At 38.6% G+C, this 13,182-nt stretch overlaps 1 protein-coding gene across 1 annotated transcript; it reads left to right on the top strand.

Moving 5' to 3' along the window:
• Nucleotides 1–128: 128 nt before the first annotated feature.
• LOC120329387 (translin-like) lies at nucleotides 129–5,085 on the top strand. The gene is made up of 7 exons (XM_039395995.2): nucleotides 129–1,260; nucleotides 1,747–1,840; nucleotides 2,254–2,369; nucleotides 3,040–3,136; nucleotides 3,505–3,584; nucleotides 4,187–4,354; nucleotides 4,762–5,085. The coding sequence occupies exons 1-7, from the start codon at nucleotides 1,183–1,185 to the stop codon at nucleotides 4,834–4,836; spliced, it is 708 nt and encodes a 235-aa protein (XP_039251929.2). The 5' UTR covers nucleotides 129–1,182; the 3' UTR covers nucleotides 4,837–5,085.
• The last annotated feature ends 8,097 nt before the right edge of the window (nucleotides 5,086–13,182 follow it).

The raw sequence follows: 13,182 nt of genomic DNA on the forward strand, positions 1-13,182 counted from the left end.
AATACTTCAACATAAATATACGATTACTGCACAGTAACACTTCAATATGAAATTCACTAGAACATAAAGCCAATATTTAGAAAAAAAAGTTAGAAAAAAAACAAGAGGAATTCCCTCGAATGCGGTAATGATGCAGTTTTTCTAAGAATACGATGGTTTACAGTTTCGAAAGCCTTCGCAAGGTCCAGAAAAATGGTACAGTTAATCTTGTTTCAGTATTATTTTCCATTATTATTTCTTTGGGACATAGTTTTTGCTAACTCGGTTAGGTAATTAAGAGCATACAGCTGAAAAACATCCATTCTAGTGTCTAGCCGCCTAGCGAGTTGTAAAAAATATTAGCGAAGAACATAGTAAAGGGAAGCGTTATGTACATAAATATATATATATCCTCGATTAGTTGACCTGTTGTCGTGTCGTTGATGTGAACAATCACTCTTATCTTTAACTACGGGTTAATTGATTTTTTTTCGGTAGTTGAAGATTGTTGTTGTGGCCCAATTCTATGAACCTATTTCAAAAATTTGGGTGGGCTTTATGAAATTAGTGTTTTCTTTTTGAAGTTTTATGATTTTAATATAAGCCCTCCCCTTAAAATAAGACCTATTCAATAACGCATTTTTTTGCCCTAGTCGATAGCAATAAATCTCTCTTACACGTTTTAAATGATTGATAATTAATCTATGTTTTGCAGTTTTTGATAAATAAAAATATAAGACATCCCCCGAAAACAAGCCCTAGTGTTATTTTTCGGAAGAAAATGGAAGTAAGACCCTGTCCTATTTTCAGGGAAACACGGTATTTATCAGCCTGACTATCTCAACTAGTTTGGCTGTTTTTTTTGCCAAAATTTAAAATTTTATACTGTCATTTTGTATATAACATCTACCTAGTAATATGAAAAAAATATCGATATAATTTTAGTTGCTTGACTTTTGAATCATGGCTCCGTTTTAATTTTTCGGGAGCAACAGAGTGTTGTTTTGACTTTTTCTCACGAGGTTGCGCCCGTGAGCTTTGTGTCTGCGCATCGGTAACATACTGTTAGAAACAGCGGTGAAATTACTTGGTTTCAAACTGAATCAAGTAATTGTGGCCACCGCAGAGCACCACGCTACTCTTTCACTTTGTCTGTATCCTGATTCCTGATATCGCACGTTTGTTGTTATTGATTGTACTTGAATGGCAATTTCCCAGCCCGTGTTTGGCATGTTCCAGGCATTAGAAACTTGTTTGATAGAAGATAACAATGTGAAAGAGGTGAGTTGCGTTCTACAGGAGTGGTGACTCCTCTACGGCCCATGGGCCGGGGCCACGACCCATCTAATTGGACCACATGGGCCGTGGCCCATAGCTTGATGGGCCGCAGCCCCATCAAGAAAAATTCAATTATTTTAACAAAATTTCCAATTTTTACCAAATTGTCAATATTCAAACCAAAAAAATATACTCCTGTAGTATGTGTACCAGGTTAGGGTTAGGACAAAAAAAATTCAGATTTTTTTACATTATAGTTCTATTATGAGTTCGGGGACTGTCTGTGTTAGCCAAGTGAATAGTTTCTTTACACAACTTGATGGGCCGCAGAGGAGTCACCACTCCCACTCGTTGCGTTGCATATTCAGCAGTTCTTTGGAATTGACTAAATAAACTCGAGTCTAAATTAAGGCGCAAAGCAATAATGAACCTGCAGCTTTAATATAACCATTCATGCTTGGAATGAAAATACAAATGTTTTTGTGGCAGTCACTGACAGATGACATTAGAGAGTTGGAACAAGCTGCACGGCAAGTTGCTACATTATTACAAGCAATTCATCAGCAAAATTCTTCCAATGAAAGTAAGAACTAGGCTATATTTTGATGTACAGATGTAGGCTATTGCACTGCAACTTACACATTGTCAATTTTGTTTAACGTAAACTGTAATGTATAAAGCTTAAGGAATTATAATATTTTGAATACCAAGAACAAAAAATGGTATGTTCGGTATATTACAGTATTATTTCCCTCAAATTACATTCATTTCTGTACATTGATTTCACAAAGTGTACTCGTGATCATTCATCTTTTCAGAGGATAAAGATTATAATAAAGGATAATGAATGAAAAAGCTCAAGACATAAAAATTTTATTGATTTCTTTCTATTATTCCATATTTCTATATTTAGGAAAATGTCAAGTCAAATCAATTTTATTATTATTCTGTTCTTGCTGAATATTATGAAAATATGTTTTTTAATTGTTTATATAGGTTTACCAATATGTAAACAATCCAGACATATACTTGAAACAGTGAAATCTACATATAAAAGTATTTCAAAGAAAGTTCCAGATGGAGATTATTACAAGTATTTGCCACATTGGCAGGTAGGGAAAAATTATTTGGATGATCATTCAATTATTGGTGAATATATAGTAATATACTAACTATTGTGCCTGCAGTTAGACTTCTCATGGTTAGACCCTATATTTTCACGATACAATGTTTGACATATATTATGCTATTTTTTTTAAATATTGAACCGAATTGTTCACATAACATTTACAAAAAAGTTCAATAAAATGTTGACTGCATTTTTGGAAGAATAAATTAAAGAAATTCTACCAATTTAATGTCAGAAATTGTTTGTCTATTATCTAGCCCTGACATTGGGTAATTCATTCTGGCCCGCCTGATGCTGCCACAACCTAACTAAAATCAGGTTTTGATGTTTTAGGTAAAAAATAGCTCAAGGATTTGTTGAGATTGCGATTCAATTTAGTTTTGACGCGAGGCTTATTGTTTTCACCTTTTTAACACTGCGATTGAATTTTATCGTCACACTTATATGGCCCGCCAGTCTAAGTGGGCAAAATTTTTGGCCCCTGGTCCAAAAACCTTGCTCACCCTTGATCCAGTCTCATCTACATCCAGCTGTACCAAGTTTTTTAGGTTGTATTGATAATGCTGTTAGGATTTTTTTCACTGTGAATGGAGGTTTATAATTCGCTGATGATTTGAGAAAATAGTAGTCATAGTATAAATATTATTTTACAGAATGTAAGTACGAAACTGTGTTTTCTAGCATCCTTAATAATTTACCTTGAAGATGAAAAGTTGGCAACAAGAGAACAGGTCATGTCGATGTTGGGAGGTAAGTGTAGGCAGAGCTATTTTTAGTGTAGTAAGCATACCTCAATAATTATATCTTTCATTCATTTTTTGCCCTTTTTTTAATATAACATTTTTGAGGAAAACATAGATATATTTTGAGAATGTTCTCTCATTCAATTTATAAGTACAACACAAGTTCCTTCATATCATCCCTTCATGATATTTTGATTCTGCAGCTGTTTAACTATTCTGCTGGCACCAGGTGTTTGTCGTGTACAGGCCATCGTACCCAGATATTCCGCTTGGGTTAAAATCCAAGTGGGATGGATAAGCGCGAGAGTATTGCTCGTTTCTCGATCATTGCAATTCATATTCTGGGCCAATTTTTATGAAAAAATTACCTTCAAGTGCAGGTGGATAGGAAGAAAGGCTTTCATATTGATTTAGAAGATTATCTCTGTGGACTTCTCATGCTTGCAAATGAATTGGTCAGTATTGCTTTACTATTGGTGACTAGCTGGATTAGAGTGTGAATATCCTTCAAGTTTTCCAAATTTTGTTCATTTAAAATTAAAGCATGTAATTTACAAATTAGTGAAATACCAGTAAATTTGGTCTTCATGTTGATTGGTTGCTTACTTATTTCATTTAGTTTAACACTTTATGATTTTATTGTGTTCCGATTGGTATATTTGTGTGCGCTCCAGAAGTGTGTGTACCAATGTGGAGGTAACTAATTTTGTTCGCCTATTTTCCATCAAGTTGTGTGAAGGGACTGAAACCTATAAGCAGGGGGTATATTCACTTGGCTAACACAGACAGTCCCGAACTGGTAGTAGAATCAAAATAAGGAAAATTGGAATAAAGTCATGGCCTAACTCTAACTTGGTACACACACATTGGAGTACATATTTGTGGTATATAGTTTGCAAGTTAGAGATTGCAGTTTCAAAAATGAGTATCCACTCAAGGTGTAATGACGTAAAGTACTGTCTGTGTTAAAACTATGAAGATGCAACCAACAAAATGACTCAACTGTGTATGGAGTAATTGGGGTTAGTAAATCTTAACATTGCTCTTCATTTTAAAGTCTCGTCTAGCAGTCAATAGTGTGATATCTGGAAATTATGATCGACCAATGGAAATTTCAAAATTTGTGAATGAGATGGAATCTGGTTTTCGTCTATTAAATTTGAAAAATGATTATTTACGAAAGAAATATGATGGGCTAAAATATGATGTAAAGAAAATTGAACAGGTGAATGAATTGTATTTTTATTCCTGTCTCCTCCATTTTTCTTTTTGTAGTTTAGACCTGGGGTGGCCAACCTGCTTTCGGCCGTGATCGACTCTTCAGAATAGCTCGCGATCGACTGGTTGGTAATGAGGTCATACACAAAATCGAATGAGTACGGAATATGCAAATAACTGCACACGCACTCACAAAATATGGCTGGTTCAACGCAAAATTTTGGGAATGTTATTGAATTCACTCAACATCAGACGCGATCGACGTGTTGGCTAACCCTGGTTTAGACTATCATACACTAATTTTTTGATAATTTCAATGTTTTTTAGTAATTATAAAAGTGAGCTAAGGGTTCCATGAAGTAGATAAAGTTGAACAGCACTGATCATGTTTTAATGAATATTTTTCATACACAGGTTGTCTATGATTTGAAAATTCGAGGACTTGCAAAAATAGCTGAACCAAAAGAGACGGGTAATGAGAAAAATTGATTGTTTGAAATTTCAATACCTTCAATGATTGTAGATTGTGAATGTGGAAACCTTCGGTAAAGGTTTTAAAATGCAGTACTTGGTCGTTTGAGGAATTCAATTCATGGAGAAGTTGACTTTTTGGAAAAAAAGATTATTTTCTAAGCTTTGCTTCCCTGGCCATGTCATCTTGAAATTGGAGTTTTGTGTGAGCTGATATTTGATGATTATTTGTGAAATATAGTACAATATTTGGTAAATGCAGTGCAACTCTGTACATATCGATGGTCTTCCCACCAGCAACTGGGTATAGCTAATCTTGAGTTACTGCTTGGAATAGTGGCATTTTCTAGTGCTGAGCTTTATGAGCGTACCTTGTTGAGATATGTTCTTCGGTAATACAAATGTGTAAAAAAGCAAGGGTCATCTCTCTCGGCCGCGAGCTCAGCTCGCCTGTTGGAGATCCGATTTTCGTTCGAAAACCGCGTAATTTTTGACTTTGTTTTGGTAGACTACCGAGAGAGATTTTTTATTTTGTCAACCAAAAAACAAGCAGTTGTCAATACCATATAAATACGTATCGCAAATCAAATTGCTTTGGTATTGACGAGAGGGAGAGATACGATCATCATTGCCAGGGGCGGATTTTGCCCCTCTGGTGCCCTGAGCACTGAAGACTTTGGTGCTCCCTTATGTCAGTATTTGTAATTTAATTATAAAAACTAATTCACATAAGTTCAATATCCATTAAAAATAATCACAACCAACAGTAAATAAAACAACCTTTACTAACATTTTTAGGTTTTTCAACTGTTATATATGGCCGATATATATCGGCCGTTTACTGCCGATATTATATATCGGCAAACACGCAATATCGGTTGAGCTCTAATCCTGAGGGACTGTGACGATGAAGATTCATGCCTCCAGTCTCAACGTGAATCGAAATACCAAAGGATATAAGTCACAACTGTAGTTTGAAATTTTACCGGTACCTAGTAGTCTACCTCAAGGTTGCTAGGTTGAAGGGAGGTCGCGGGCCGCAAGTCGGAGAAAAGCCAAAAGTCAGACTATTATTATGTTGCATGCATTGGCGTGCCTAGAGGGGGGCGAAAGAGGCAGCCGTTTCGGGCAGCAAAACCAAGTTTTTCTCGATGTGTTTTTATTAAATCAAAACCTGACATTACGTGTTTAGTCATGTGTGACTGACTGGAGAGTCCGCAATGGATGTTTTCCCGGCCATTCACACAAAAAAAATTCTTCCCATATTATTTTACAATTGCAACATTTTAGGTGCTCATTTTAAGGGTGGTTTTGCGAGTGTGCACCTTAAACTAGTTTATATGTTTCAAACAATCATTTTGATTCAAAATATTCAACCCTGTTATTTGAAAGTATCTTTATGTCTTACTTGACCTTTATTTATCTGTTTATCCCCCGAATTATTTTTGAAGTTAGGTATAAGGGGCGGCATTATCAGAAACTCGCCCCGGGCAGCAGAAAAGCTTGTCACGCCCCTGGTTGCATGGATGGCGTTCTTTTAAAGAAGATATATAAGGCCTTCAGTTATTTTAAAATTAGTTCCCGAGAATTACCGTTGTATTTTCCGCATCTCGCGTTTAATGTCGCTTCAAATTATATTCTCTCGTGACAGATATCGGTACTACTTTAAATCAAACCAGACACTGTGTGATGGACAAGGAAATACGTTTTTGCCGTGTTTTTCTTATGTTATAGCATATATAATTGGTAGATGAATGTGATGTTACCGTATATTGCTATTTCGTAGATTGTCTCTGACTTGCAAGTCACCCGTTCACCCTTCAGCTTCAACGCCCACGTGAATGAAGGAAACTTTAGAAAACTCTGTTTGATTTTATTCTCAGATTTCCACGATACACAGAATATAAATCTTATAACATTTATCCCTACTAGCTTTGAATGGTATTCATCGTCTTCCCTCGAAAGATATCGCGTAGTGTTGATAGTTTTGAATCGCATAGTAGATGTAAATCGTCACTAAGTTTCACAAATCGTAATTCCATGCTTTTAGGATCATTGTACAGGCTTTGAATGTCCGGATCCTTACGTTGTTCCAAAGCGATGTCAGACAAGGTTAGAGTTGTAGGTAAGTGTGAGAATGCGGCAATTGTCGCTCTAGACAAAGCATCGGCTACCACATCACTACTTCCAGCAATATATCTCATGTCATTTGTGTATTGACTTATAAAATCGAGATGACGAACTTGTCGTGAATTGATCTTTCAGCACTTTTGTGTAGGGCATACGTCAATGGTTTACATCGTCTTCTCCCCCTCTCGAAAATTTGTCCACAATGAGAAGTATATAATTATATCCGTTAGATGGTGGTAAAGGTCCAGCAATGTCAATGTTGATATGGTAGAATCTTTCGTCTGTGATCATAAATTCAATTAAATGCTGAAAACGTGAGCTCGAGATTCACGTTTTAACAGAAACTCCTATTATCTCAATAAGGGTAATTATGTACATCGTACGGATGGGAACTTAGATATAATTATTTCAATCAGTGCCAAAGGTCTTAAGAATATAAATTTTAATTTGATAATGACTGGGTGGAACCTGTTATGTTCTTAAACCTGGTGTAATTTGATTCCTACGAAAGTCTTTGTTCGAATTTTGGGGAAAATTAACTTTGTTTTCATATTTTTAACATGAAATGGGGTACATTTGGGGGTTAGTTGCTATAATGTCACCTTCCTTGCGACCAGTATGTTCCCCAGCTTTTCTCTTTAGGGGGGGGGGGGTGTTTCAAAATTTAGGGGGTGGTAAATAATTTGCTATTAGAGATAAAACTAGGCTATTTGTATTCTTAAAAAAATGGTATGTATTTAAGAAACGATGTACATGGGGGCCCCCCAAGTTGATTGACGACGAGTCAAAATCCACAGCAGAATGAAATTGTAGGGCCAGAAAAGGGGAGCGAGGAAAAGTGCGGGACGACACGGCTGGGGTTCAGGGCGCGCTTAAGCGCCCTGAGAAAATTTTAAGAAAAAGGCAACAAATGGGCTCTAAGCTTGATTTTAGATACACCTAGCATCGCAGTTTGTTATGTAATAAAATCAATAATTATAATATTTAGCTGATAGAATTCCCGAGGAATAGATAACAAGCACGGCTTTCAACCGTAAATATATACTACTACGTTTCAACAAGTAATTTGCAACTGATAGTGACTAATGAAGTTACTTGCTCATCTGGCATTGTATGAATGGCTACTTATGGCTTGTTTTGTTACACATTTCTAATTTTTTTGAACATGTTTGTTTGACTTTTGTATGAATTAAATTTTGAAATACGCTCGTCAACTGATCATAATGTCGCATAATGTTGTATTCCTTCAGAACTGAAATATTTTGTAAGAAGACAAATCGCTGAAGTTTGATTCTTTTCAATAAAGAAATAAAAACGCTGTCATTCATCTAAAAAACGTCTGTTTTCAGTGCCTAGTTTTCGTTTTGTTACATCTTTAAGCTTTCTTAATATATGGCTGATATCTAAAATACTGCAGTGTGTAATCATAATACCCATACCTATACAAAAGATACCGGAATAATTCAATTGTTACGAAATAAACGTGCTTAAACTGTGATAATGATGTAACAATAGACGGTATCTAAAACTGAAAAGGTACCACATGAAGGGTTAAACTATTTCACTCAAGTTCGGCGGGCCATTTTAAATCGTCACGCGGGCCGTAATTGGCCCGCAGACTGCGGTTTAGAACCCCTCAGTGTGGAACCTCAAAATTAGAGGGGGTGTTTGAAATTTTAGGGGGGTGTGGGGGGGGGGGGGTGTAGGGAAATCACTGCTTGCGACACTCATTTTATTACGAATTGTTATATTTGAGTAATTTAAAAACTTGCAGCGTGAGCAAGCTTAGTGCCATCGTCCAATAACAACCAAGTCCGTCTAAGTTGTTAGCTGAAAAAAATGGATTTCGCGGCGTTAAGTTGGCTCTGCGTTTCGTGAGTCATTACTCACGACTCGTATGCCCATTTCGTGTCCAATGCATAGGTTTCAGTATTAATTTTAATAAAGAAGGTTAATATGATATATATATATGAAGACGAAAAATAAGCGAACATTTTGAAGTTTGAGTCATCTGGTGAACTCGTAATATTTTAATAAACACTGATAAACTATAGAAAATTCTGCTCTTAAATTTCTGTGGTGCCCCTCTTTGCTTTGTGCCCTAAGCACGTGCTTATATTGTTTAATGGTTAATCCAGCGTTTATCATCGCCCTTGAACGTATTTCAACCTATAGGTCTTATCGAACCTAGATTTATGACATTTTGTGTCGGGTTAATATGCAAAATTTTAGTTAATAATGCTTCGGATAAGTATTTTGGGATCTTTTGTACAAATCTCCCGCCATAAAAAAACGCCACCGCCTCCGCTCGAAATAAAGGGAGAAGAAATAATTCAGTTCGGGTTGGGTCTAGGAATGCAGATTGCGCCAAAATTTCAAATTCCTTAATCATTTCTAACCCGAACCGCAATTATTACTAATTTGTTATTTTAGAACTGGTGTTTTTCTCAAATTTCACATTAGTGGTGGCTTTGTACAAAAGATCCGTTTTTCGCAAGTCTTCGGATACAGAAATTATAAACGAATCCATCCTTACACGATTAACCGATTTTAAAATGTAAGAATTTTTTCAAGATCTTCTATACTGATTTAATCGTTGAGCTGAGGTTATAAACTTATTATTACTTTCAGATGTCCCGTGTATCGTGCGCCAAAAATTTACATTTTTACAAAGTAAGGCCACCCCTCGTCCATTAATCCCTATGCGTTTTTTGTCGATAAGACCGCGTAACTAGGCTAAGACAATGGTTCTTTTGATCCATGTCTTTAATGCATGTAAACCTTCTAGCTGTTTCTAGTCTGGGTATTGATTGGTGTTTGATTGAACATTTGATTTTATTATTGTTTGTTTTGCCATAACTAATTTTTTACCCGATGTGTTAACTTTATGATTATCCTGATTCCTGAAGTATAGAACTAGCACTGACTGTCATGACCAGTTAGCTATGAGCAAGTAGTGGAGTAGTCACTAGTCACGTTCCTAGCGAGAATCATTTTGTTCGAGAGATCTTCTCTCCGACTGATGTGAGACTTTCTTATACAGGCGTTGAGGAAACAATTGACCCAGCGTCAATGTTAGATAACTATCACTCACACACAAATAGAATCAATAGTCATGGGACATTTACTGTACATTTATTAAACAGTAATGCTCATAATAACTGTAAACAGAAAGAAACGAATGTTAATATATGCATGTAATGGGGATAATTATATATGCCCCCCCAAGTCTTTGAGAAGAATGAATCACAAGACTGAGTAGTCTTTGAATGTTCAAGCCATTACTGCGTTGACTGACTTCGTGTTCTTGGTAGAGCATCAGTGGATTCTCCGAGTCCAGGCGAGTTATGGGGCATAAGAGCCCGTAGTGCACGAGGCAATTTTTGTGTAGCTGGAGCAACGTCTTTGTGTCCTGTGGGAGGTAGAGGTCTTGGCTTTGCAATATCTTGCTGGTTCATGACTGGTTGTGAGAGTTTGGTGACTTTAATCTCAGTCTGAGGAGGCGGAGTCACAGGTAGCTGGGGCACGAATTGTGCCTGATTGTACGTATTGTTGTGTGTTGACTTTGTGAGTGGTTCACGGTCGATGACTGGTTGGTATTTACGTAAGAATTTACGATTTCTGAGAGTGACACGACCGGAACCATCTACTCGAACCACATATTGATCGAATTGTCGCACCTCAATGACAACTCCAGTTTTGTCCCATTTTAGAGGGTGTGGGCCAGTCTGATTTTGGATGCGAACATGGTTGCCAATAGATAATGGTGGCAGAGATCGGGTGTGTTCGGTTAGGCGCTCTGCAGCTCTCATATGCCGATGGCGTAAGGCATCTTCCCTGGCAATCAGTGTCTCGCGCCATGTATTATGTGGTTTGTATTTGCCAGGATGGATGGGGATGAAATCACGTATGGCACGGCCAAAAATGCACATAGCAGGAGATAAGCGAGTATCCCTGTCGGGAGTATTGCGGTACTGAAGTATCGCTCGTTGAAAATGATCGGTGTCGAGTGAGCCCTCTTCGTCAGTGTTATTGGTGATGAGACGTTTGATAGTTTTGACGGCAATTTCAGCTCGTGTGTTGCTGTGGGGGAACGCCACTGACGATAAGCGATGTTTAACACCCCAATTCTTGAGGAAAGTGGTTGTCTCCTTCGCAGTAAACTCTGGACCACCGTCAGAAGTGAGTTCGTCGCTAATCCCAAAAGTAACAAATGTTCGTCTTAAAGTCGTGATCAGTCCAGCGGCTCCTCCTTTCGCTTGTTCAACAATTGGCCAGTTACTGTATCTATCTACTGCCACCAAATAATGTTTACCTCTGTAGCTAAAAAAATCCGCTGCCAGGCATTCAAAGGGATACATTGGTTGTAGAGGAGGAGTTGGTGGGGCACTAGGTTGTGAGGGGGCCATTCTGTTACAAGCTGAGCAGTTGTTGCGTAGCTTGATGATGGCATTAGTCATACCGGGCCAGAAAAAGGAGGATTCTGCACGACAGCACATTGTTGATACTCCTTGGTGTGCAGAGTGTAAAGTTTTGAGTACCCTATCTCTTAAGGAGGGTGGAATGATAACGCGATCCTTGTAGAGACAGACACCGTCAAACTCTGAGAGATTGTCACGGTATTGATGAAAGGGGCGAATTTCAGTGTGGATATCTGCTGGTCGGTCTGGGAAGCCGTCTTGGATTTTGTCGATAAGAAAACGCATTGATGGGTCGCTGGCTGTGGCAAGCCGTATGTCATTCCATGTCACATTCTTGATGATTTCTTTTGTGGAATCGGTTGAATAAGAGCAGATTTCCGCTGTTTCGGGGTCGAATGTGCGAATGGCGGTGAAAATGGCGCCTGAGTCAACGTCGTCAGGAAGCTCCAACATGTTTGGTTCGCCAACTGGGTGGCGTGATAATGAGTCTGCAGCGACATTGCGAATGCCAGGCAAATGCACGACTTTGAATCTGTAGCGCAGACATTTCTCCTTGAGATTGCGAAGGCGAGGATTGGCAATGTCGTTTAAGCAGCGATCGCCCAAAACCTTTACTAAGGGCCTGTGATCAACAGCAATCATGAGATCTGAACAGCCTAGTACAAAGTGTCGTGCTTTGTCAAGTGCGTCCACGACAGCTAGTGCTTCCCCCTCAATTGGCCAGTAGCGAGATTCAGCCCCGGAGGTGAAACGACTGCCAACCAGTGTAATCTTCCAGCCAGTTTTACAACAGAAGGGTTTAGCTGAAGTGCATTCGCAATGTTTCTGCATTAGCCAGAAACCAACACCGTCCTTGCACCAGTCAGTTACAAGGCATGTGGGTCTTGACTTGTTAAATATCTCGACGCCCTTCTTGATCTCATCTACAATGACAGCCTTCGATTGCTCAAAAAGGTCGTCAAGTTGTTTAGTCCATACAAATGATGTTTTAGATTTGAGGAGAGATCGGAATGGTAGCATGTGTTTTGTGGACGCAAAAGCGTATGCAACTTGGTTGACAAGTCCAAACCAACTTCGAATGTCTGTAATGTTTTTTGGGGTTGGAAAATCTGCTATCGCCTGCAGTGTTCTTGAGCAAGGACGAACTGCTGTTGGTGTGATCTCGAAGCCAGCGAAAGCTACGATTGGTGATGCAAATTGGAATTTGGTGGGGTTTTGAATAATCCCATTTCGACCACATTTGTCTAGCCATTCAATTGTTTGAAAGAATGCTTCTTCCGTGTCATTGGACCATATGAGAGTGTCATCGACACATTTAGTCTTGTTGTGTATATCAGACACTATTTCGTCAAAACGACGGCTATACCCATCACCTGATGCGACGTATCCCTGTGGTGCTACGCAATAGCGATATCGGCCCCAGGGGGTAATAAAGGTGGTGTAGTGACGGTCACTTGGGTGTAGGGGCACTGCATGGTATCCATTCCATGCGTCGAAAACTGTCTTTAAAGTGTTTGGTGGGACCGCTCTAGCTTGATGAAATGGTGACTGTGTATGATGTGTTTCACGTGTAGAGTGTTTATTCAGTGCTTGCAGGTCGACCGTGCGGCGTGGTTTACCAGACCTTTTCGCGCAGATGACCATTCTGTGGCACCATGTTACAGGTTCACCAATTGGTACAGGTTCTATGACACCAAGTCTGCAATCCTGGTCCAGGCCTGACTTTACCTCATCTTGCCAGTGTATGGGGATGGGAATTGGTGTGTGGTGGGCGACCGGTCTTGCTTCTGGATCCACCATCAAACGTAAGGGA

This window comes from Styela clava, chromosome 12, assembly GCF_964204865.1.
Source record: "Styela clava chromosome 12, kaStyClav1.hap1.2, whole genome shotgun sequence".
Lineage (NCBI taxonomy): Eukaryota > Metazoa > Chordata > Ascidiacea > Stolidobranchia > Styelidae > Styela > Styela clava.

Excerpts from the sequence above, each read along its gene's own strand:
- LOC120329387 (XM_039395995.2), top strand. The coding sequence starts at position 1,183 with ATGGCAATTTCCCAGCCCGTGTTTGGCATGTTCCAGGCATTAGAAACT. Across the intron at positions 3,137-3,504 it reads GGTCATGTCGATGTTGGGAG|TGCAGGTGGATAGGAAGAAA; the intron begins GTAAGTGTAGGC and ends ATTACCTTCAAG. Across the intron at positions 4,355-4,761 it reads ATGTAAAGAAAATTGAACAG|GTTGTCTATGATTTGAAAAT; the intron begins GTGAATGAATTG and ends TTTCATACACAG.